At 37.5% G+C, this 22,550-nt stretch overlaps 1 protein-coding gene across 3 annotated transcripts in view; it reads right to left on the bottom strand.

Moving 5' to 3' along the window:
• The window catches only part of PHLPP1 (PH domain and leucine rich repeat protein phosphatase 1), a 213,394-nt gene that overhangs the window by 30,784 nt on the left and 160,060 nt on the right, over nucleotides 1-22,550 (bottom strand). For 2 of the 3 annotated variants that reach the window (XM_027118702.1, XM_027118701.1), the window contains 5 exons: nucleotides 19,882-20,084; nucleotides 18,539-18,599; nucleotides 15,853-15,948; nucleotides 11,503-11,658; nucleotides 1,422-1,622 (listed from right to left, as the gene is read on the bottom strand). In XM_027118702.1, the coding sequence (XP_026974503.1) occupies nucleotides 1,422-1,622; nucleotides 11,503-11,658; nucleotides 15,853-15,948; nucleotides 18,539-18,599; nucleotides 19,882-20,084 (717 nt within the window). The remainder of the gene's footprint in view (nucleotides 1-1,421; nucleotides 1,623-11,502; nucleotides 11,659-15,852; nucleotides 15,949-18,538; nucleotides 18,600-19,881; nucleotides 20,085-22,550) is intronic. The other variant, XM_027118703.1, reaches the window with a different exon arrangement.

Genomic DNA, 22,550 nt, shown 5'->3' with positions numbered 1-22,550 from the left:
CTCTCAAAAATAAAGTTTACCTTATTTGCTTACTTGAAAATAAATATACGCCGAAGATACAAGAACTAAGTTTTTATCTTATGAAATCAGATCTTTTAATATCATAAACATTCAACATGGTATTAGGATATGCTACAAACAACACTGTATGCACAGTCTGTGAAGTAATCCATCTGTGATAGCCTGAATTTGTAAGATTATTATTTGAATATGTTGTCATCATATTGTGAGAAGAAATGTGGAGAAACCAATGAGTAATAGGCACGAAAAAAGATTGAGAGTATAGACATCAGGTCCAAGAAAGAAAACATGTCAAAGAAGTTTCTATCCCTCAGCATAGAAAGGAGGTGGTCAAAAAAAATTCTCTGTAGTTAGGGTGATTACTACTGGCATGGGTCAGTGGGGGATACCCTCAGAATTTGAGCTGATGATCATTTCTCCTGCTGGCCTTAGTCATTCACCATCAAATGAGGACCATGAGCCCTTTCAGAGATATTATTGCTATGTGACGACTATGTTTTCTTCCAAAAATAACATCTCATTCCACAGTAAAAGAAAAGTACATTAAAAGAAAAAAAAAAGAAAGAAAGAAAAGCTTAATCAGTAACATCAAATGAGGGGGAAAAAGTAAAGAAATAAATGTATACTACAAAAATAGAGTAATACTTGAAGTCAATGCATATTTGGGCCTCCCTCCTTTAGTAAGGGTTTCAACAGACTGGTCTCCTTGATGCTAGCAGAGGGAGGCTGTCCCCGTATTTTGCTTTGGCCCAGTGCTAAGTCGCAGTTAGCAGCAGAATACCAGAGGGGTTAATGTTTGCTTCTTTGATGTGTGGGTGTGAGTTCTAAGACCTAACTTGTTAAAGCTTCACTCAAAGCAAGATACAATACCACTGCTCCCCAAAATTAGAAATTAAAATTAAAAATAGACTTAAAAGTAGAATTTTCTAAGAGCCATAAATTATTTGTAATGTCACAGTTTCTAAGAATGCACAGGCCACCATTGCTTTCTATACCATAAGCATAAATACAAAAGCTATTAGCTAACTGAGAACCTTCAGGTTCCTAGTTTATGTTCTAATTCTCACACATCATACTAGGTTAATCTTTTTTTTTTTTTTAATTTGACTGGTTAAAAGGAAGCAAAAGAAAAAATATACCTGCTAGATGACATGACTTATTTCAAAATCATAAGAACATTCTAGCAATTGGGTCCTTGGATACATTCATATTAGAAAAATGAACACACTTCTCTTTAGGGGAATGCTGACAATGGCTTCTATAAAAGACACTGTGAATAAGAATCAGGAGGAACAAGCTTTACATTATCTGGGAAATAAACATGTTAGTTTTTGCCTTTCCATCTATGAATCCATTTTCAGAAATGCAATGAAGGATGTCACTCTGTAATCTTCTTTTACCTTGCTGGAAAACTCTGAAGTCGGTTATAGGCCATGTGAAGAATCTTCAGATGGGGGTGTCCTGTTAACAAGGGTACACATTTATCTGTGAGGTTGTTATTCGTCAAATACAACTCCTGTAAGACGCTGTTTGTCTCTTCAGAGAGTGTGGCTGGAGGAAGGGTTTCCAGTTTGTTTGCAGATGCATTCAGGAATCTCAGGCTACAATGACAAAAATGCAACAGAATCCCACTGATAAGCCACAGGTCTAGTCCAGAATCTTCAACAAACCTAGAATTTTTCTGATTGATAACTGGCATATTAGAAACTGGGTTTAGAAACATGAATCTAAAGGTAGGTCTTGGCATGGAAGCAACCTAAATGTCCATCGACAGAGCAATGGATAAAGAAGATGTGGTACATATATATACAATGGAATATTACCTAGCCATAAAAAAGAATCAAATAATGCCATTTGCAGGAACATGGATGGACCTAGAGATTGTCATACTGAGTGAAGTAAGTCAGACAGAGAAAGAGAAATATCGTATGATATCACTTATATGCGGAATCTAAAAAGAAATGATACAAATGAACGTATTTACAAAATAGAAACGGACTCACAGACTTAGAGAATGAACTTATGGTTACCGGGAGGAAGGGTGGAGGGAAGGGATAGTCAGGGAGTTTGGGACTGACATGTACACACTGCTGTATTTAAAAAGGATAACCAACAAGGACCTACTATATAGCACAGGGAACTCTGCTCCATGTTATGTGGCAGCCTGGATGGGAGGGGAGTCTGGGGGAGAACAGATACATCTATATGTAGGGCTGAGTTGCTCTGTGCACCTGAAACTATCACAACATTGTTAATTGGCTATACTCCAATATAAAATAAAAAGTTTAAAACAAAAAAAGATAGGTCTTGGCTTTGGCAGGCATACAGATATGTGACTCCACTGTCCATAATGAACACAGTAGCTATCTGTATGTGTTAACTACGAAGAGAAATCAATTTTCATGGAAGCACAAAGGTGAGAGAAAGTGATTAATTTTATAGCTGGTGGGGAGTCGAAGGGATAGTGATAAGATAAAATTAATATTCTGTCTTAAGAAAGAGAAAAACAATTGCCTATTTTAAAATAAAAGAGCTCTTATAGTAATAAAATAATTAGACGTTAGATCACAATACAACTAAATCACATAGTGACTAAGTCCTTTTCAGTATGATGCCCAAACCATATTTTACTGACATATATTCACAACTGCAAGGGATAATTTACTCTGTAGTAAAATAATGTAGTACTATGTAGTAGTGAAAATGAAGAACAACTACATGTATCAATAGGATGAATCTCACAAATATAATATTGAGTAAAAGAAGCCAGATACCAGAGGATACACTGCATGATTCCCTAATTATAGAGTTCAGAATCAGGCAAAACTTATCTGTGCTATTAGAAGTCAGGGAAGGGAAGCAGTGTCTAGGAGACAGCTTCTAATTTTTCCAATATGATAACATTCTGGTTCTTGATCTGAGTGCTGGTCACATGAGTGTGTTGACTTTGAGAAAATTTATCAAGTGCTACAGTTACGATATGGCCCCTTTTCTGTATCTATATTATACTTCAATAAATTTACATTAAAACAAGATGTATATGCTACCAGTTATCCAAATGATAGAGTGAACAATAGCTAAACTATGAAGAATGTTTTTACACCTGAGATAACTAAAACTGTCAAAAACTGTAATTCCTTCCATAGTTATTGTGAAACACAGATAAATGTAAAATGCAAAGCTGGGGAACTGAAACAGAATCCCTGCTGCGATCAGGTTCCAAATCACTGGAAAGGGAGAGAGGGACAGAGCAGGAACTGTGCACGGCTCACGGGAGAGAGGGAACTGTGCACGGCTCACGGGAGAGAGGGAACTGTGCATGGCTCACGGGAGAGAGGGAACTGTGCAGGAACTGTGCACGGCTCACGGGCAGACAACCCTGCTGCTTCACAGTGGATCTCCACCACGTGTGTCCCATAGTGAAGCTGCAGTGACCCGAGCGTGGAGAGCGTCCAGCCCACAGGACTCACCTGCCATGGTTGCCAAGGTCAAAGCTGACTTGTCCCCCACCCCTTACCTAGAACCACCCTGTTAATGAACTGCCTTTCTCATTTCAAAACCACCCAGGTTTGAAATGTTCAGCATTCAATTCAGGACTATTTTACCATATGTTAGTAAAAAAGAATAAAATCTTCCTTAAAAAGGAAGACTCTGGAATACCAGGTACAGTTATTTTTAATCTTGGATAAAAAGAAAGCTTTGTATTCAGGCGTCATCACCAAAACTGTCATCCCAAGCCCTCAGTCCACTAACTTAATACTCTCCAATCTTGCGACCTCCACACACTTACACACACACGGCCCAACTCCACTACTTATCTAAGGAAAAGCAGCTTCCCCAAAATAGAACATTTTCCATTAAAGAAACATGTATTCCGTTGACATTAAAAAAAAAAGGAAGTTAGAAAAAGGCTGTACAAAAAAAAAAAGAAAAGAAAAAGTCTGTACAGACCATAAATAGTCATGGGAAATTATAGTCGTGTGTGCTACAGAGAAGAAAATAAAGGTCATTCATGCAGTTTCTGAAATGGTTTTGACATAGGACGGAAACCCCTTCCAGCACCATAGTGCTTTAAAGTACTTTTACCAGTCTCATTTGTATCACCTGACTTAAATACCCTGTTAAGATTTCTTCAGTGTAGAATTAGAAAAAATTAAAATGCATTGCCCTAAAACATCTTGCAATGGGGTTGGCTGGGAAACTCTGACAATCTCATTAAAATACAATTCTCCAGGAAATATGTAGTTATAGATACATGAAAAGAAAAGAAAGAAATTAACTCATGAATATTTGCATATTTTTAGGCCAGAAAAAGAGGGAAAGTTGCTTTGAAAGGAAAAAAGACTGACTAGTGAATGCTCACCTAGAAAACTGCAAAAGGGACTTTAAAAACGCCTTACAACATCTGATGAAGGGAAGAGAGAGATTTCCAAAAAGACTTGTCCCCTCATCTTGTTGAAATTTGCCTGCATTGAAGTTTATACTCTTTATGGGAAACGGGGGCCGGGGGGGAATCCTGCACCCTCCACTCCAGGAAATGAAACTAAGTTGAAACTACATGGGCTGGTTCCAAAGGATTTAGTTTGAATTGAATAAAGCCTGACTGAATCATCGTGTTAGTTAACGGTCAAAGAGCAAACAATTGGGCTAAAAACATTTTTGATTATAATAGTCTCCGGGAAATTAAATTCAATACCAATCCTTTTAAAAATAAAATACCTGTCCCACAACCTCACGTTTCAGCAGGAGGCAAATTAAGTTGGTTTAATCGTCTGGGTGTTGTATTTCCATCAGAATGAGCAACTACTTTAATTTTGCAAAATTTCTCCAGTATGGGTAACAGTTTTACTCAATAAATATGGTGTATAACCCCACACCCTGCTTTCAAAGCCTCCCCAAAACTAAATTCCTAAAGCACTGAGTTTGGTCTCAACTCAGTAATGATATGAGAGAACTTCCTCAAGCTTTTCCCTTATAGGTTTTTGTAATAACTCTATAAAAGACTTGTTTAATGTGCCATGAAAGTTTCATCCATAGAACCCTCTTCACTATGCAACCCTCTTATAACCATCAGAGAAAAGCAGTAACATATCACTTTTTCTCATTTGTAAAGTGCTCTCTAGAGACCACAGCTCTTTCCTATTTCCTGTTTCACTTGATTCTCCCAACATCCCAGAGATGCCCCCCTTATATTTCACAGAAGACAAACTCAAGCTGAGAAAAGTCAAATTACCTGGCTGTTGTTAAATAGTGATTAGTGTCAGAGCCAGAAATAAACCCAGATCTCACCAATCTTAGAGTCCACTATTTCCTACAAAATTCAACTGATAAAAACAGTAATAATAAAACTTTCCTGAGGACATTTTCATAGGCCTTCTCCAAAAAAGCTGGAGGCCAAGCAGGGCACCTGCTGGGTAGTGTGAAGACCACATGTGCACAGCGCTTCAAACTCCATTCCTAAAATAACTTAATAAATAGCACAGTACTCAAAAACTTTTCTTAGCAGGAAGTGCAAACCTTGTAGAGAAAAGACTCACATACAACTCCTGCCCTGAAGCATTTGGAAAGTTGCCCATGACAGCAGTGAGACAAATCCACTCCTTGCTTCTTGAGCAATTACTCTCTTCTTCCCTGGCACATTCTGTTCCGTCTGTTCTAGCTCATCTAGGTTTTTTTGTTTTGTTTTTGTTTTTCAGTAATTCCCAGCACACCCTTAACTTTTACAGCCAAATTCTGTCCTGAAACAAAGCACAGGATTTGGTACCACAACAGGTCTACCTATTTGCAGGCATACCAGGCATTCTGCATTCAAATGATTTTTCTGCACATCAGTACTGGGACGTGTAAGTCTATTGAAAATGCAAAAGGTTAAGACCCTAAGCACAGCAAAATTCTTTGACTTTTATACAACTCCCTGATTTCTGGCCCCCAAAATCTTCCAGAGGTGCCAAACAAAATGCTCTAAATTCCTTATCATTTGCCCATACAACACAACGCTTTTGACAATTTCATCTATTGATATCTTCAGAAGACTGATAGCTCTTAAAGCAGGGGCTTTCAAACTTTTCATTAATGGCAACCAAGAGTACAAAATACATTTTACATGACCACCCAGTACAGATGCGACATATACATGTGTAAATGAAACAAAAGTTTCTTGAAACAATACTTAACCTTACTCTATCTTACACTGATATTTTCTATGCCATTTTTTTAAGTGCTGGTAGAAACCCACTAAATTACTACACCTCACTTATCAGTTTGAAAAAAGGACGCCTATTATTCATTGTCTAGCAACATCACATAACAGTGAGGATTGCATGTGAAGAGAAAGTGCGTACGTATAGCCTAACAGAACTCACACACTATTATTTTGAAAGATCTGAAAATCTGCCTGGCTTGGGCAGTAAAGATAAGCCTACAGAGCAAAGGAACAAAGGTTACACAGATGTATGAACCGTTGAACAAGAACTCGAAAAGAATTAATTTTAAAAATTAAGTATAATTAATTAAGAATTAGTTAACATTGATGTAACACTATAAATTAATCTAGAGATATCCTAATTTCATCAATTATACCACTGATGTTCTCTATCTGGTCCAGAATCCAATTTAGGATCGCACATTCCATTTCCTTATCATGCCTCATTTGTCTCCTCTAATCAGTCTTAATTTAGATTTGTTTGATGTTTTATCATCATTAGAATTTAGAATAATGTGATGCATTTCTGGCAAAAACACATAGAAGTGATATTGTGCCTTTGTTCCTGAAGGTATGTGATTCTCAACTTCAACTCCCAGATATCCTTATTAAGTAGGTCAGCATAAGTCTTCAAAAATCTATAGAATTAAGAATTCTGATGATTGGCCAAGTTGAGTCAGTAGAACTGAGATAAGGGCCAGAAAGCTGCATGTTTAGTAAGTAATCTAGGGGATTCGGAACACACTCTGAGAAACACTATTTTATTTCACTACGGCTCTCAAAACATCAGAACTTCCCAAGATAGCTCTCTTCCCTCAGGAAAAATAGTGTAGGCATAACTTAGCTCTTCAAAATGCCAGAAATATCTATCTTTGCCAAAAGCCACCAGTTGTCATGGTTAATCGATCACGCTCTCCCAAACTCTCTATTCCCTTTTAGTCCCCTTGATATTTACACATATTCTGTCTGAGTCACTAAAACTTATGGTCTGTAATGTGACTAATACTCTGGGGATATTTTAATAATTACCATGTACTTCATTTGTACATACACTCTCTCCATTCCCATCCCCTGAAAATACCTTGTTCTGTTCCAACCAAGGATAAAAACAGACCCTAATCCCCACCCACAGTAGGAATCTATAACTCTCCTTTAAAGGGCCCATTGTGACTGACCTCATCAGGAACAGCTCTCTGGCCATGATGTGAGAGTGCATATGTGAAATGGACAGGGAACCAGCCATTGCCGAGATTTCAGAAAGGACAGAAGGATGGCAGTACCTCATCCCTCCAACTTGGTGACCCACGGGGAATATCTACTCCCACTCTTGCCCATCTGTTGATGAAAACCGATTATCTGAAACTCTTCTGGGGGTTTCCATCAAGAAAATTCTCAACTCTAAGCAAAAAGGGATAAGATGAGAGATCCAGGCCGGTAAGATCCAGATTAGAATACTTGCCAGTTCCCCTCACAGAACCAAGTCCTGCCCTGACCACAAGATACAAAATCACAGTCAACTTCTCAGCAAATATGGTCTAACATATTTTACATCTGCCTATAGTTTTTGAGCTGCCAGTCAAAAGAAACAAAACTCAAAGAAGAATATGGAGGGTAAACTCATAAACTTAAATTGTTGATTCTGGTCATAAGAATTTTAATAAAATCGGTCTGAAGTTTTCAGAGGAAGATAAAGATATCACTAAAAGTCATCTAATTTAAAGTAGATTCCCCTCTCTTATCTGGTTACCTGCTACCAGGTAAAGCAGATTAAAATATACCATTCTAAAGCTGTAATATCTCAGAGACAATATTATATAATCAAAACCATGACACTGTGTTTTAGCAGAAAGATTCAGAGCTAAAGAAATCTCCTTAGAAAGAGAGTTTAAGTTCAGCCTTTTGCTGTGTCCAATAAAACATGTTTTTCTGACAGTTCTCATGAAGCTTCCAAGCACAAGTTCTACTGAGAGAACAAACAAAACCATTTTTAACTTATGAAGACTTGTATTCAGGCCTTTTCCTCAGTTATATAACCAAACACAGAACTGGTAACAATAATTTATTACCACAAAAAAAAAAAAAGGAAAAAGAAAAAGTGAGCATCTATATATTTTTTAAGATTTGTATTATGGAGCAAACGGAATGGAAGGAGAATTGAAGCAGTTTCATTACTGCCTGGGGCTATCTGCCAAACACAAAGCCCTGTATTATACAACAAAGTGCTGTTCTTCATACCAGGAGCCTAAATTAAAAGCAATCCTATCATTTTCCTTCTCCTTTACCCTCTCAACCCCACCTTTTATTACAGTTTATTGTGCAGTTATTTTAAGCTCAGCATTAGGTTGTAAGCTCCTTGAGGGTAAAACCGATGTTAGTCATTTTTCAATTCCCTGCAGTACCCAGCACAGTGACTTAAACTTACAAGGTCAGTAAGACATTGGCCATCCTGAACCATGTAAATGAAAACAAATCACAACTGAAACCACCTGCAAAGAGCTTGTGAAGATTCTTTCCTAAAAAACTCTCTTTTAATACTAAAAAGCCCTCTTTTAATATTTTAAGCTTCATGTTTTCTAGGTTGACCTGCTCCTACAATAGTCAGTAGTAGTTTATTCCTTCCCCTCAAGCTAATCAAACCAAATATAGCTCTACATTTTCCTGAATGTAAATTATGCCTCGATTAAAAAAATTTTTTTTTAATTTAGAAAGAGAAAACCTCAGTTATTTAGGTTTTGGAAAGGGTATAAATAGAAAAAGTATTATCCCTTTAAGAAGCAGTAAATAGTTTGGTAAAGCATAGGGAATAGAGTCAATATTTTTATCATAACTCTGTATGATGTGTAATCTACAGAAATATCAAATCACTATGTTGTCTACCTTAAATTAATATAATATTGTAAAAGTCGACTACATTTCAATTTTTAAAAGTTCTATCTTTCTTGTCTTCCAACAAGTGAAATAATACAAGAATGTTGTTCAAAAAAGATCTCATCGACTTTACCCCACCCTCTTTATAACCCTATCTGCCTGAGAGAACCAAACCTCTTAACCTTTCTGACTCAGAGTCATGACAATAAGGTCAGTTGCTACACGAGGCTGGAGATGAGGTTATTGCATTGCTTGGAAAACAAAGGCACTGGAATATGCCTTCTTGGAAAAGTTTCTTACTTCTGCCTCTTTTGGTCATTTGCTTTTCTCTCATAAAATAAAAGCAGGATGCTTGCTCTTTCTAATTCACTCAGCCCCTTACTCCAGCACTTTCCTGTGCTGGAAGGGCATCTGGCACGGCCTGCCCTCCTCCCAAGACCTACAGAGGCTGCCTACTTCCCCCGCACCAGCCCCTATTTTCCAAAATGCAGCTGGCTTTGGATAGGCCCATTTATTCAGACTAGGGTATTTCTGCCTAAATGCCTTTAGCTTACACTGTAGGCTCAGCTTATTCTGCTCTCCTTGATAGCAATGTTCCCTTTCAGTGGCTCAATTCAGGTCCTAAATTTTCCATACTGCATGACCAGAAATATTCTAGTTCATACAATCACCCCTTTTCCAACATACAGATTCCATTGGGACTGTACAGTATAGACAACAAGGGAAAACCTGCGCAGGGCCACAAAGTCAACAGTCCACGCAGCGGTTCTTGACCCTGGGAGTCAGCAGAATTGCCTGTGGAACAATCTAAGTTAAAGTTGCCCCTCGCAACTGCTCATCTGAACATGAACACACAGTCTCCTGGACCACACTGTGAGCGACCTCAGGCACACATGGTCAGATCTGGCTGGCACCAGGGAGACTCAATGACTGCTTAGGGACGCCTCTAGAGAACGAAAAACATATTCAAGTGCCCCTTTAAAATAAAATTCTCAGAAATGAATAAAGAATGATTATTATCTATTGGAGAGTTTCAGCACTATTTACCTACTCTACTAGCCATGACCTTATAAGACTCAGATTCAAAAATGGTTTTAACTCACTCAAAGACTCCTAAAACCCAAATCCATCTCCCTTTTGGTTTCTACCGATTCAGTGTAGATCCCCCAGGAGAACAAGTGGATTCTCATCATAAAACTGCACCCAAATTTTCCCTAGTTAGCCTTATGAAAGAAAACACAAGGCTACAACATGACATAGAATTCTCCGCAGCGGAAGAAACCAAATCCCATAGTATTCATAACAATAAGAAACAGGTCTAGGGCTACCCATAGGCTGTGCATTGTCCTTTGATATGAATGCAAAAGCAAGAACAATTGTTTAAATTATCTTGAAATATTGTTCTTTTTGTCAGGGGAATGACTTAGCACCAGTCAATTACAATGTAACAATCCCATTTCCCCACAATTCCATTATTTCTCAATAATTATACCAGTAGGAATTCATTGTAACTTACATTAAGTACAGAGAATAAATTTTTTTTTAAATGAGGAAAACAAAGGAAAAGGAAAGGAATGCTGGACATGTTCTCTATCTTGATCTGGGTGATGGCTATGGGGTATATATGTATGTAGAAGTTCACTGAGCAGTATGCTCAAGAGTTGTACACTTTTTGACTGTAAGTTACATCTTGATAAAAACATTTTTTTGAAAAAGGAAAAGGAGAGAAAGAAAAAAATGCAAATCCAAGATCAAGGGTAGTATTTAAAATTCCTTAAATTTTTTACCTTTCATTAAACAAATATTTATTGAACATCTTAGAAAGGAACCCTCCTATACTGTTGATGGGAACAATTTCTTTAAATACTTAGTAAACAAGTCATTTAGAAAAATTCTCTTCGTTCAAAAAGAAAATAGTTTAAATGCAAGGGTAAACCTGTGGTAAAGATAAGACAATTGGTAAAAAAAAAAAAAAAAAAAAAAGTAAAACTCTAGGAAAATCTATCTCTGTCACCCGAAGTCATAAATATGTGAAAGCAAGAACAGAGAATCCTAAGGTAATTACACTAAGCCTAGAGCGGGCTGCACGAGTTTTGACCAGGCAGCAAACTTCCCACCCTTGTTTTTATAACGACACCTCCACAGCTCACGCTTACGCGCAACTCAACCCACTTAAGGAATCAAAATTAAAGAAGCAGAGAAATTAAGAAAGACTCTCTAGGATATTCCTGCCTCTATTTCCTACAAAATGGTGACAGAAGTGGCTGGCAATACCATTTTCTTCATAAATCTAGGACAGATAGATAGTCACAAGGTCCACTTTAAATGGTCTGAGATCACCTAAGATAAGAATGCTAATTAGGGGGCATCTTACAAGTCGATGAACAACCAAAACAAACCAGCAGCTTTACCTGTCGGCCTTCATCAGAAGGTTGGGTGGCAGCTCCAGGAGCTGGTTGTGCTGCACATCCAAGACCTCCACTGAGGTTCTTTCTAGCCTTTCGGGAAGCCTTGTCAGCTGGTTGTGTCCCGCCAGTAGTTTCCGGAGACTACTATTACAAAATAGGCTGTGCAAACAAGGACAGAGACAGAAGGAAACTTACTGAGAGCTCATTGGGATGAAGTTTTCAAAATGAACAGGAGTAGGAAAAGACTTAAAATCATCTAAGAAACCTAAATTCATTCAGAGCAAGTGCAAATTCACTGTAACGTAAGCTCAAAGTTGGAGCTGTTCATACTTCAATACTTTCCATACTTAAAAAAAAAAAGGGGGTGGGAAAAACTATGAAAAGGAATATTTAACAAAGCAGCTCTACTTAGTGAAAAAGAAAACGAGTTTCATAGAAGACACCAAAGGCAGCAGCCTAGTGTTGTTAGACTCACAAGGCAAACTGTGAAAGGCTGTAGGCTTCCCCAGGCAGGGATTACATCTGGTATCACCCTGGAACGCTGGGGGTTTTACCCACAATAGAATCTGAATAAACACAGTTGAGCAATTTTTACTTACAAGGTCAACATTCAGTAAGGATTCTTTTGTCCAGTTAAACTTTTACCAATGACAACTGAAAAAATGCTACATTTTCCTCAGTTGCGTTTCACAATAATTATTTCTCTCTTTCCTCACTTCCCTAAATCTGTATATTTCTATTTTCTCTTTGGTTTAATCCTAGACCAAAGTAGGATTATATTCTCCCTCCTAAAGAGAATATAACCCACTCAATGCAGTATTTTCTTTTGAGCATCAAACAAGCTATTGGGAAGCCTGACTGAGTTTTTCTTCTATGGGTTATCAAAACTGCAACGAATGATGAATCTGTGTTAATCTTATGTAAATCTGCTTTATGATCACTTAAGACCTCGTAGAGAATAAAGCAGGTCCTGGGCTGAACACAGAAATCTGGGGACTGTGGGAAAATCAGGTTATAATTTGCATCCGGATCACATTGGAATGAGAACTCATTTACACTGCTGTCAAAGAATGAGGCTTCCTCACCCACCTCCTGTTTCCCACCATTCTGACCTCACTGACATCCAAAGTTCTTAAATCACTCTATATTACAGCTGTAACTTTATTCACTTTAAGTATCAAAACTAGATTCTTTGTTCACAAAGATGCTAGCAACCTGTCTCAACACTGTGACACCATGGGCCCCCATTAAAGATATACCTGACTTTGCAGGTTTAGATGTTAATGAGACAAGACAATCTGTCCAGGACTGTCATTCAGTCACAGCTATCACAGGGGCCAGTCTCTGTAACGCTCACTTCAACCTAATAATTCAGGATTTGGTCCACCCATTTTACTGTCTTGCTGGGCCTGGTATACAATTTAGAATTCTTAAAGAGTAGAATGGGATTATTTCTCTCTCTCTCACACACACACACTTCACCCTTACATAGACAGATAACTGAAAGACAGGTTACAAAATCTTTATCTTCATTTTTCCAGATAAGAAAGGAGATTTGATAACTGTAGGATGAGTATAAATGCTAGTGACTGGATTTGTTCAATCCTTTTGGATACTATGAATTAAAATAATTAAAATAGCTTCTTTTCCTTTCAGTACAGCTCCACTGCTAAACATGAATTTCTGTTTTCTCAGACCCTTCACACACATCACCTAGACAAACAAAGCTTGAATGTTAAACCAACTTCTAACGAATCACTGTCTTGGCCTGGATATTAGATCAATGATAGGGCCGATACAAAGTTTGCAACTAAACAACACCATAAATGAGAAAACATGTATTGTTTTTGTCCCATGTGTTAAAAACACAGACATACACAAAAACAAACACTGTTTAAATTTTTTGACAAGACAGCGTTTGGATTTGCTTTGAATAAGCATTTGTTTAGATCCCAAAAAAGTCAGTACCAATGCAGAGCAAATCAAAGATTAATTAACTCTGGGGAAAACTGGGTAAGATATCAGTTATCTTGTATTTATTTAATTGTTGGTTTATTTATATAATATCTTTGTTGTAGCGTACAGTGACACAGAGGCCTTAGACTCCAACATGCTATATGTGTTAAACTGGGGAGGTCAAAGTAGGGAAGAGAAAAACAGACAGAAAGATAAAAGTACAAGATTTTTTTTTTAACAAATTATTTTTCCTCATTAGTAGTAGTAGCCTGTTTTCTTTTTTGCTGTTTGTCTTCTAAAAGGGTCTCTCTCTCCCCCTCCTTCACACACACACACACACACACACACACACACACACACACACACACATCTGTCCACGGGGCACATCACCAAAGTCCTTTTGATAATGGTGACGGGCTACACTGGGTCACCTAAATGCTCACTCAACATAAAACTCTAAAGCAAAAAGCATTTTCAAATGGACTGAATTTACAGGTATAACATATGGCTGAGAAACAAAGTAAAATCAACTGAGCTTTCCAGGAATTGAAAATGTAAATCGATTTCTTCCACAAGAGCTAGACTCCAACACAATGTTATCCAACAGAAATACCATGCAAGCCACATACATAATTTAAAACTTTTTAGTAGTCACATTTAAAGAAGTGAAAAGAAACAGGTAAATTAGTTTTTACAGTACACTTTTTATTTGACCCAATATATCCAAAATACTATTTTAACATGTAATTAATATACAATATTATTGACATATTTTGCATCCAGTGTATATTTTATACTTCAACACTTCTCAGTTAGGACTAGTCACGTTTTAAGTGCTCAAAAGCCCCTCAGCTAATGGCTACTGGCTGTCATAGTGGACAACTGAACTCTGACACATTTATTGGGCTTACTAAGCAGGTGTATTTCATGATCCTTGTCCTTTACAAGAGAACAGAGGAATACATACGATCATAAACCTTTAGAGATCGTATATCTAAGTTTACTCCAAAATAGTGATATATTTCTACAATTTTTCATTGATATATTTTACTATATATGGTTAAAAATAGGGCTTCCCTGGTGGCGCAGTGGTTGAGAGTCCGCCTGCCGATGCAGGGGACACGGGTTCGTGCCCCGGTCTGGGAAGATCCCACATGCCGCGGAGCGGCTGGGCCCATGAGCCATGGCCACTGAGGCTGCGCGTCCGGAGCCTGTGCTCCGCAACGGGAGAGGCCACAGCAGTGAGAGGCCCATGTACCGCAAAAAAAAAAAAAAAAAGATAAATAAATAAACAAACAAACAAACGACTTACTCTGTTCAGTGACTGGCTGAGAATAGTGGAAATACCTAGACCTGAGTCGTGGCAACCACTAGGCACAAGTGGCTATTTAAATTTAAATTAATTAAAATTAAATAAAATTTAATATTCAGTTCCTTGGTCACACTGTCCACATTTCAACAGTCACATGTGGCTAGTGGACATGTGGCTAGTGGACACTGTAGAGAAGAGCACAGACACAGACCATTTCAATCATCACAGAAAGTTCTTCAGGACAGCAGTGGGATACACTACTCTTCTGGTTATTAATTGCATGACTAGTCACTAACAGTCCAATAATATTTTATGCCACAATTAGCCAACTTGAAGATATTTGTCTCAATCTATGGATACCAGATATCATCATGTGGTTGCTTTACAATCTTGCCATTAAAGTGAATATTATGAAATAAAAATAATAACACGTTAAGAGAGAGAAGGAACGAGAAGTTCTTCGACCTTCTACTCCAAATTTCACACAAGAAAAACACAATCTAGTCTGCTTTTTCTGATTTAATGATCTAATAATCTTTTTTTTTTTAGGGTTACATTCAAATAAAACCAAAAATTATTTGTGGGTAAGGTAGACATGTAAGACAATGGACAGAAGGCAAAGATTCTGAAAGAATTAAGATTACAGAGGTGAACAAATCATACTGTTTGCTGAGTCTCTGAACATTTCTTTTGGCTTATTTGAAAACTTCCACCAAGCATCAACTGTCACGTGGCTTTGCGAAGTCTGGCTCAGAGTCAAAGCCTTGGTCTACCCATCACTGCATGATAGAAAATTGTGCCTCGAAGGTACCAAGAGAGGTAAAAATACTAAATAAGGTTTTATTATTAGTTTTTTGGCCACGCGGTGTGGCATGTGGGATCTTAGTTCCCCAACCAGGATTGAGCTCATGCCCCCTGCACTGGGAGTGCAGACTCTTAACCACTGGACTGCCAGGGAAGTCCCTAAATAAGTTTTTGGAGCAAACTCTTTCAGGGGTTCATAATAACAAATTAAACACTGAATCAGCAATTTTTTCCATTGCTCATCTAACTGGAGATTCTCTAACTTAATCTGTAATACTCACCGTGCAGGAAGTTCACATATTTGATTATGGCCAATATCCAAAACTTCTAGCTTTCGGCTTTCACACACCCACTCAGGCACGTTTTCTAAACGGTTCCTAAATATAAGAATATACAATTCTTTTTGATTGGAATTTGGCTTAAAATATGGTTCAAAAGTCAAAATAATTATATAGCACAATAAAACTTCAAGTGAAATACCCAATTACAGTGAGTATAAATCAAAAGGATATGTGTATTCACTTTAATCTGAAGCAAGATGAGCTGTGATAAGCAATAAGAAATAAAGAAAGAGTAGCAAAGAACATGGTCACATCATCTGCATCATCTCTAAAGTCTAAAAAAAAGTCTGGTTCCCAGAATTACTATCCCAAAATGTCTATAAACCCATGTAAGCTTAGGGAGAAGATGTCTCATACTGGAAAACAAACAAACAAACACATATACATACACTTCCAGTTAAGGTAAATAGTCAAATGGTATAAAATAGTTTTATTTTCCAATTTGCATTTTTACCCTTAACATGAAAATTTTTCCTAACTCCAGAAGGTACCATGAGAGCAGTGCCATAGACAAATGGAAAGAAATGGCAGCAATGAAAAGATACACTGACCCTTAAGTTCAGAATTAATTACTTGAAAACATTTACTGAGGCATTAGATAGTAATTATAATTACCAGAAACAAACTAAACCAATGGTAACTTAAATTGTAAATGAATTGACCACGTCTTAGATAAATCTACTATATTTGAATGTCTCCTTAGCCACAGATGGATCCTTAGTCACAGTCATAGCTTTTTACCTTTTTTTTAAAATATGTGAAATGACTAGGCACAAAAATCTAACATGGTATGTATGTTATGACTACAATCCTTTAAAAACAGATGAACAAGTCTGTGAAAAGTATGATGCTTGGAACAAGGATTATATTAGAGTAAAAGTTTTTGCTATTATATCAACTTTTCAACTAAAATATAGAAAAGAAGGCATTATTTTCTGTTTAGTGTTTATATAGGTACACACGGTTCTGGCTTTGAAGCTCTACAGATTGACACACTTAATTACTTTATGGTACAGTAGTTAATCCCTAAAACATCTCAGTAAGATAGGTGAGTGAAAGTACCCTTCAGTATAAGCAACCTCACCATATAGCAATAAAATTCCTCTTAAGTGATAAAATAACCTAGAACTTTGAACTTGAGGAACTCTAAGAACCTAGTAAACACTATAATGAGTAACAGCTCAGTTCCTTCAGAGAACATAAATACACAAGAGAGGGTGAAATACCTAGAGCTATGTGAGGGGAAGCAGAGGTTTTTCTAAGAGAATGTCCTACAGTTTGGGAGGTGGATTAGGCAGAGCACGTTACAGTAAAGATGCTGGACATGCGAGTTAAAAACAAGATGAATAGCATTTAAGTGCAGAATTCAGGGACCAGCATGACATAAGAGTCTCCAATTCAGTCTCACTTAGGGGTTTCAATGGGAACCATTTGCCAATTATATACTATAAATAAAAGAGGAATAGATTCACTCTACGGCCAATTCTCTGGAATAAATCTGTTCAAGATATTTATATGCACCCATGTATGCAAACCCCACTCCTGTACTCTTATTTAAATGCTGAAGATAATAATATTCAAGGCTGACAGAAAAAAAAAAAGAACTTAGGTAGTGTCTGACTTAAAATTCATTAAACAAAACTGTCTAACATGAATTTAGTAGGAAATGTATGAAGCACTACTCATAAAAGATTTTATAATTATAAATTTCTAATAAAACTAATTGTAATCTTTCTCACATCAGCTAAATTCTGACACATTCTGACATAATTATGATTGAGAATATTATTAAAATATCTAGGTTTGTGCACTTTCATGACTAAAGGCAAATTCTGCACCTGACAAATCACATATCAGTTGTATCAGATTTTACACACTGACATGAGTTAACAGTTGTCACGCTGACAGGGCCACATGCTCCCACATACTGTGGTCATTCAGAAAAGTCTTGGTTGTTACCTTTGGAATTAAGTTAAAAGTGAGTTTCAATTTAGTGTGTTGAGATTATGAAAGTCTAATTTGTGCAAATACATGCTTTGGGCCTTCAGGAAAAAGTCTACTACAATATTTGTGGGAACCAGAGTACACATGACACACTGTAGTAGTGAATTTGTATAACAGGTGCTCACAAATGAGCTGAGAAAAGTGAGCAGGCTGTATGGAAGTCTTACTTTGGCAGTCTCAGCCAGCACTTTTTAAGAGTTCTTAGTAAGGAGATGTATATACAAAACGGAGGCAAAAAATCAAAGAGCTATTATATAGCACAACATATATTTTTAATGAAATTAACATTTCAGAGAAAGACATGAAGATATGGTTAATATAATTAAAGAAGTACTGGACCTTCCAGCCATACAACCCTCAACTGACTAATCTTTCAAGCATAAACCTGGCATTCAAACCGGTGTCCACATCAACATCTTGATTTTTCCGGTGTAAACTATAGTATACAAATGAAGTACATATTTTAACTGACAGACAGTTGCATGCATTTTTCAGAGGATAAGTATTCAACACTAGTGAATACCTTCAAGATACATAAAAAGTTCTTATGCCGAAGTTGAGACAGAATCATCTGAATAATTTTCAAGCAGACCCCAGAGTGCTCTAGGACTTGCTTTCTTACCTTGAAACATCCATGTAGGACAGATAATTCGGAACTGGGTAAACGTCAAGTTGGACAAGTTCTAGGAAGCAGAAAACAAAAACATTACCATTCAAGTGACACAGAGACTCTTTTTATATGTAGAATATCATTCTTGTGCTTTATTCTCCATGGTTTATTTAGGTTAGGAAATACAATACATCCATTTGTTTAACTTTGACACTACAGGAAAGTACAAAGAACTTCTAATTTAATCACAAGATCTTATTCAGAGACTGAAATAAATCACTCATTCTACTTTCCTACCTCTTTCTATCCACTTACTGTGGCACTCCTCTCGTTATGCATGCTAAATTTTATCTGGAAGATTAACTGTATGAATACCATTTTTTTTTTAAACATTCAGCTTGACAAATATTTGTTCAGCACGTAGTAGTAAATACTTGTTTCCATTCAGTTGTCTGATGGGAGGGAATGGAAATCTTCACTTCAGCAAACATATGCCCATACGACCTTTTCTGTTTTAGAACTGCCATGATTTCCAAATTCTAAGGAGGAGACCTTATTAAATGAGTAAGACTCTTGCTTTGTGGTGTCCCTGTGGGTATGTAATTTGGGTGTCTCTTAAGGTGAGCTCCTTTGTTGGTGGAGCAGGAAATCTGAGACCCTGAATGGAGTCCGTAACAGACCTCCCTTTCACTTTCATTCTCCAGATTTGCTATCTTAACAAGGGAGCCCAATCACCCCGCACCTTCCCCCCTGTCTGCCCTTCAAGGAGAAGAGCCAAATCACAAGTGGGAGTAACCTATCTAAATATCACAATAGGAGAAAAACAAATTAGGAACTTTAAAATCTTCCTTTCTGATTCCTTTAAATACCAAACCAGGATTCTTCTTTTATGATTTTTATATTAGCAAAATTGGAAAAACTTATTTTCCTAAATGAGGAAAGAAAAATCAAAGTGAGGCAGAGAAGATGGCACTGAGTAAATTCTTGGAACCAAAAGAGAAACTCTGGGGGCTTCCCTGGTGGCGCAGTGGTTAAGAATCCGTCTACCAGTGCAGGGGACACGGGTTCGAGCCCTGGTCCGGGAAGACCCCACATGCCGTGTAGCAACTAGGCCCGTGAGCCACAACTACTGAGCCTGCGCTCTAGAGCCCGCGAGTCACAACTACTGAGCCCGTGCTCCGCAACAAGAGAAGCCACTGCAATGAGAAGCCTGCACACCGCAACAAAGAGCAGCCCCTGCTCGCCGCAACTAGAGAGAGCCTGCCTGCAGCAACGAAGACCCAACGCAGCCAAAAATAAATAAATAAATTTAAAAAAAAACAAAAGAGAAGTCTGATGTGGTCTTTGTTACATACCATTAGAAGAGGTATACAGTGCTTTCAGGAAATAGCCACAGATGTTTAATGTCACCAGTTGATTCCTTTCACAGTGTAAAACTTCAATGTTGTTGAAAACCATAGCATCTAGATCACGAAGCTTATTGTCGCGCAGATCAAGCTGAGTGACGTGAGGGAGAAAGTCCACTTCATCTGCTATTAGCTTCCTAATTAGGTTCAGTCTTGAGAGGAAAAGGACATAAATAGACACTATAATTAACTGCAATGTTATAAATAAACAGCCACACCCTCATATGGTGACTAACAAGAAGGACTCAAGTCTCACTCTGTCACAGTCCTCCATGATTTCTTTAATCTCAGTATCTGGCTTTCCTTAACTAGCCAGATTCTCTGGCTATTTCTAGCTACAATTCCATGAGGTCTTAACCTTGACAATATATCTGAAACACAATTTAGATCATTAAGGCTGGAAGAGAAATATGCATATTGATTTTACCTTAGTTAATTTAAATGGAGAAAAAAATCATTTGAATGTTTATTTCCAAAGAATCTGGTTGAAAGAACACGAGTAACAAAACCCAGAATAACCCATTAAGCACATTACAACTACATGGATATTTAAGGAAAGAGAGAGGATGAGTGAGCAGGTAGATGAGTGGCGCCATAAAGGACAGAATTAATCGGTGAACTTGGAAAAAAAATAATGAATGGGAGCCAAATATACACCAGAGACAGGTGTGCAAATATATCTGAATTTTCAGTTGGTTCTGGACCAAAGATTAATTACCAAAACTATCTCCAATTTTAAAATACTACTTGAAAGAGCAAAGTGCAGAAAATACTGAAAGTTGACATGTAGGATTCACTGAGAAGTCATAAAACAAAAGACAATAATGGGGATCAACAAGTTCAGGGCACAGGGAAAAACTGGCAGAGTCTCAGTCATAAGAAGTAGTTAGCTAATAGACTAAAGTTGCCATGAATGAGCGGCCAAGAAGATACGTAAGTAGTAATGGGGACTAGCAATCAATGTAACAAAAACACATCTAGCTTCAGAGTGGAGAAAAACAGATGAAATCTCAATTCCTAGCTTGCTAGGCTACGCCCAACTCCTTTACAAACCAACAAACAAGAGAACCTCCTGCTTCTCATTACAAAGCCAACAGAGCGCTGATATCACGCACTTGGTTAGAAGAGCATTAATACAAAGGCAGGAGCTTAGAAACAAGGCAAGTCTTCTCTGCAGTGATTTTCTGCCCTTTGGGAAAATAAAATAAAATGAGGGTAATTAAAATTTTAATAGCAATAGCATAAAGCCACTGAAACACAAGGATGAGTGACAAGACAGCAAAGAGCTAGGACTTGTCAACCTGCAAGAAGAGCATATTGCCTCTTCAAATGTCCCCAAGATGATTCTTTTTTTTTTGTTCCTTTTCTTTTCTATTCCAGGTTATAAGATTAAAAAACTGGCCTCAACCCAGCAATTTGCCTATCTCCAAATGCTCACTAGATTACTAGAATATGTACACAGAATAAAAAGAAAAAAAACCCCAAATCTAATTTTGGATATAAGAGACTGCAGGAATTGAAAAAATGTCCCAGGTTCTCCCTAATCTACATTTTAAATTACCTTCACTATCATCTCCTCGCTGCCCCCCCCCTCCATTGTATTAACATTAATGTAATTAAAGGGCTGGTTTAATGAGGAGACAAAAGAAAATCTATAAACAGGGAGGTTAGTCCCACTATTCACTTTAAATTGCCAAGTCTTATCAGGATGCAAATATCAAAAGTTTTCAGGCTCACACAATAATACAACTACTTAGGGTGACCTTTCAAAGAGGCAAAATGTGGTAAAAATTTTCTTCCAATAATCTCCTCAGTTAACACAGGCATTTTATTTATTTCATCAGTACTAACTGAGCATTTACTATGTGTTGATCGGCAGTATGAAAATGTTCTAGTTCCAGTTTGCTGCTCAACACTTTGCACATGTGACCTTGAGCAAGTCATCAAAGTCTCCGTTAAGTCTAATTCTAACCCGTAAAATGGGGATGACACCTTCCTTGTCCTACAAGGCAGCTGAGAAAATCAAATGAACGTATGTATGTGCTGGTGCTTTGCGAACAAGGAAAAGCCACGGTGATGATGATGATGACGATAACCTATGGCTTTGTGTCAATAAGAGATGAATAAAGTAAGGTGCTTGTCAACAGATTTAGTAATTTAGTGAGGAACCAGATATGCTTTAAAATACGAAGTATAAAGATACAAGTATGTGATAAATGTCATAAATGACGTAAAATACAGAGAATGGTCAAAAAAGATGCTATGCAAGAGGAGCCATCTCATCTGAATCCCAAGGGCAGGAGGAATTCAACAGATGCAAATGGGAGAAGAAAGGCGTCCATGAGGAGTTGCTGAATGGCCTTCGGACTGAAGAGAAGAGCACAAGGTGAGTTTCATGCATGGGTGTAGGGGTCCCTCAGGAGTGCAGGCTATGTGAGAGGAGTGAGAGTACGGCTACAAAGGTGGGTTAGTCAATTAATATTTATCAAGTACTGTGCCTACTAAGCGCTAACACTGGGAACTCAAGGATACATAAATAAGATCAGTGCTTCTCAAGTTATCTCGGGTGAAGGGCCTATTTTCTTTTTAAAATTTTATTTATTTATTTATTTATGGCT

Source organism: Aethalodelphis obliquidens, unplaced genomic scaffold (genome assembly GCF_003676395.1).
Source record: "Aethalodelphis obliquidens isolate GAN/ISIS:26980383/991018 unplaced genomic scaffold, ASM367639v1 scaffold19, whole genome shotgun sequence".
NCBI lineage: Eukaryota > Metazoa > Chordata > Mammalia > Artiodactyla > Delphinidae > Aethalodelphis > Aethalodelphis obliquidens.
Note: the sequence above shows the minus strand (reverse complement) of the source record. Positions and strands in the feature narration are given on the sequence as shown.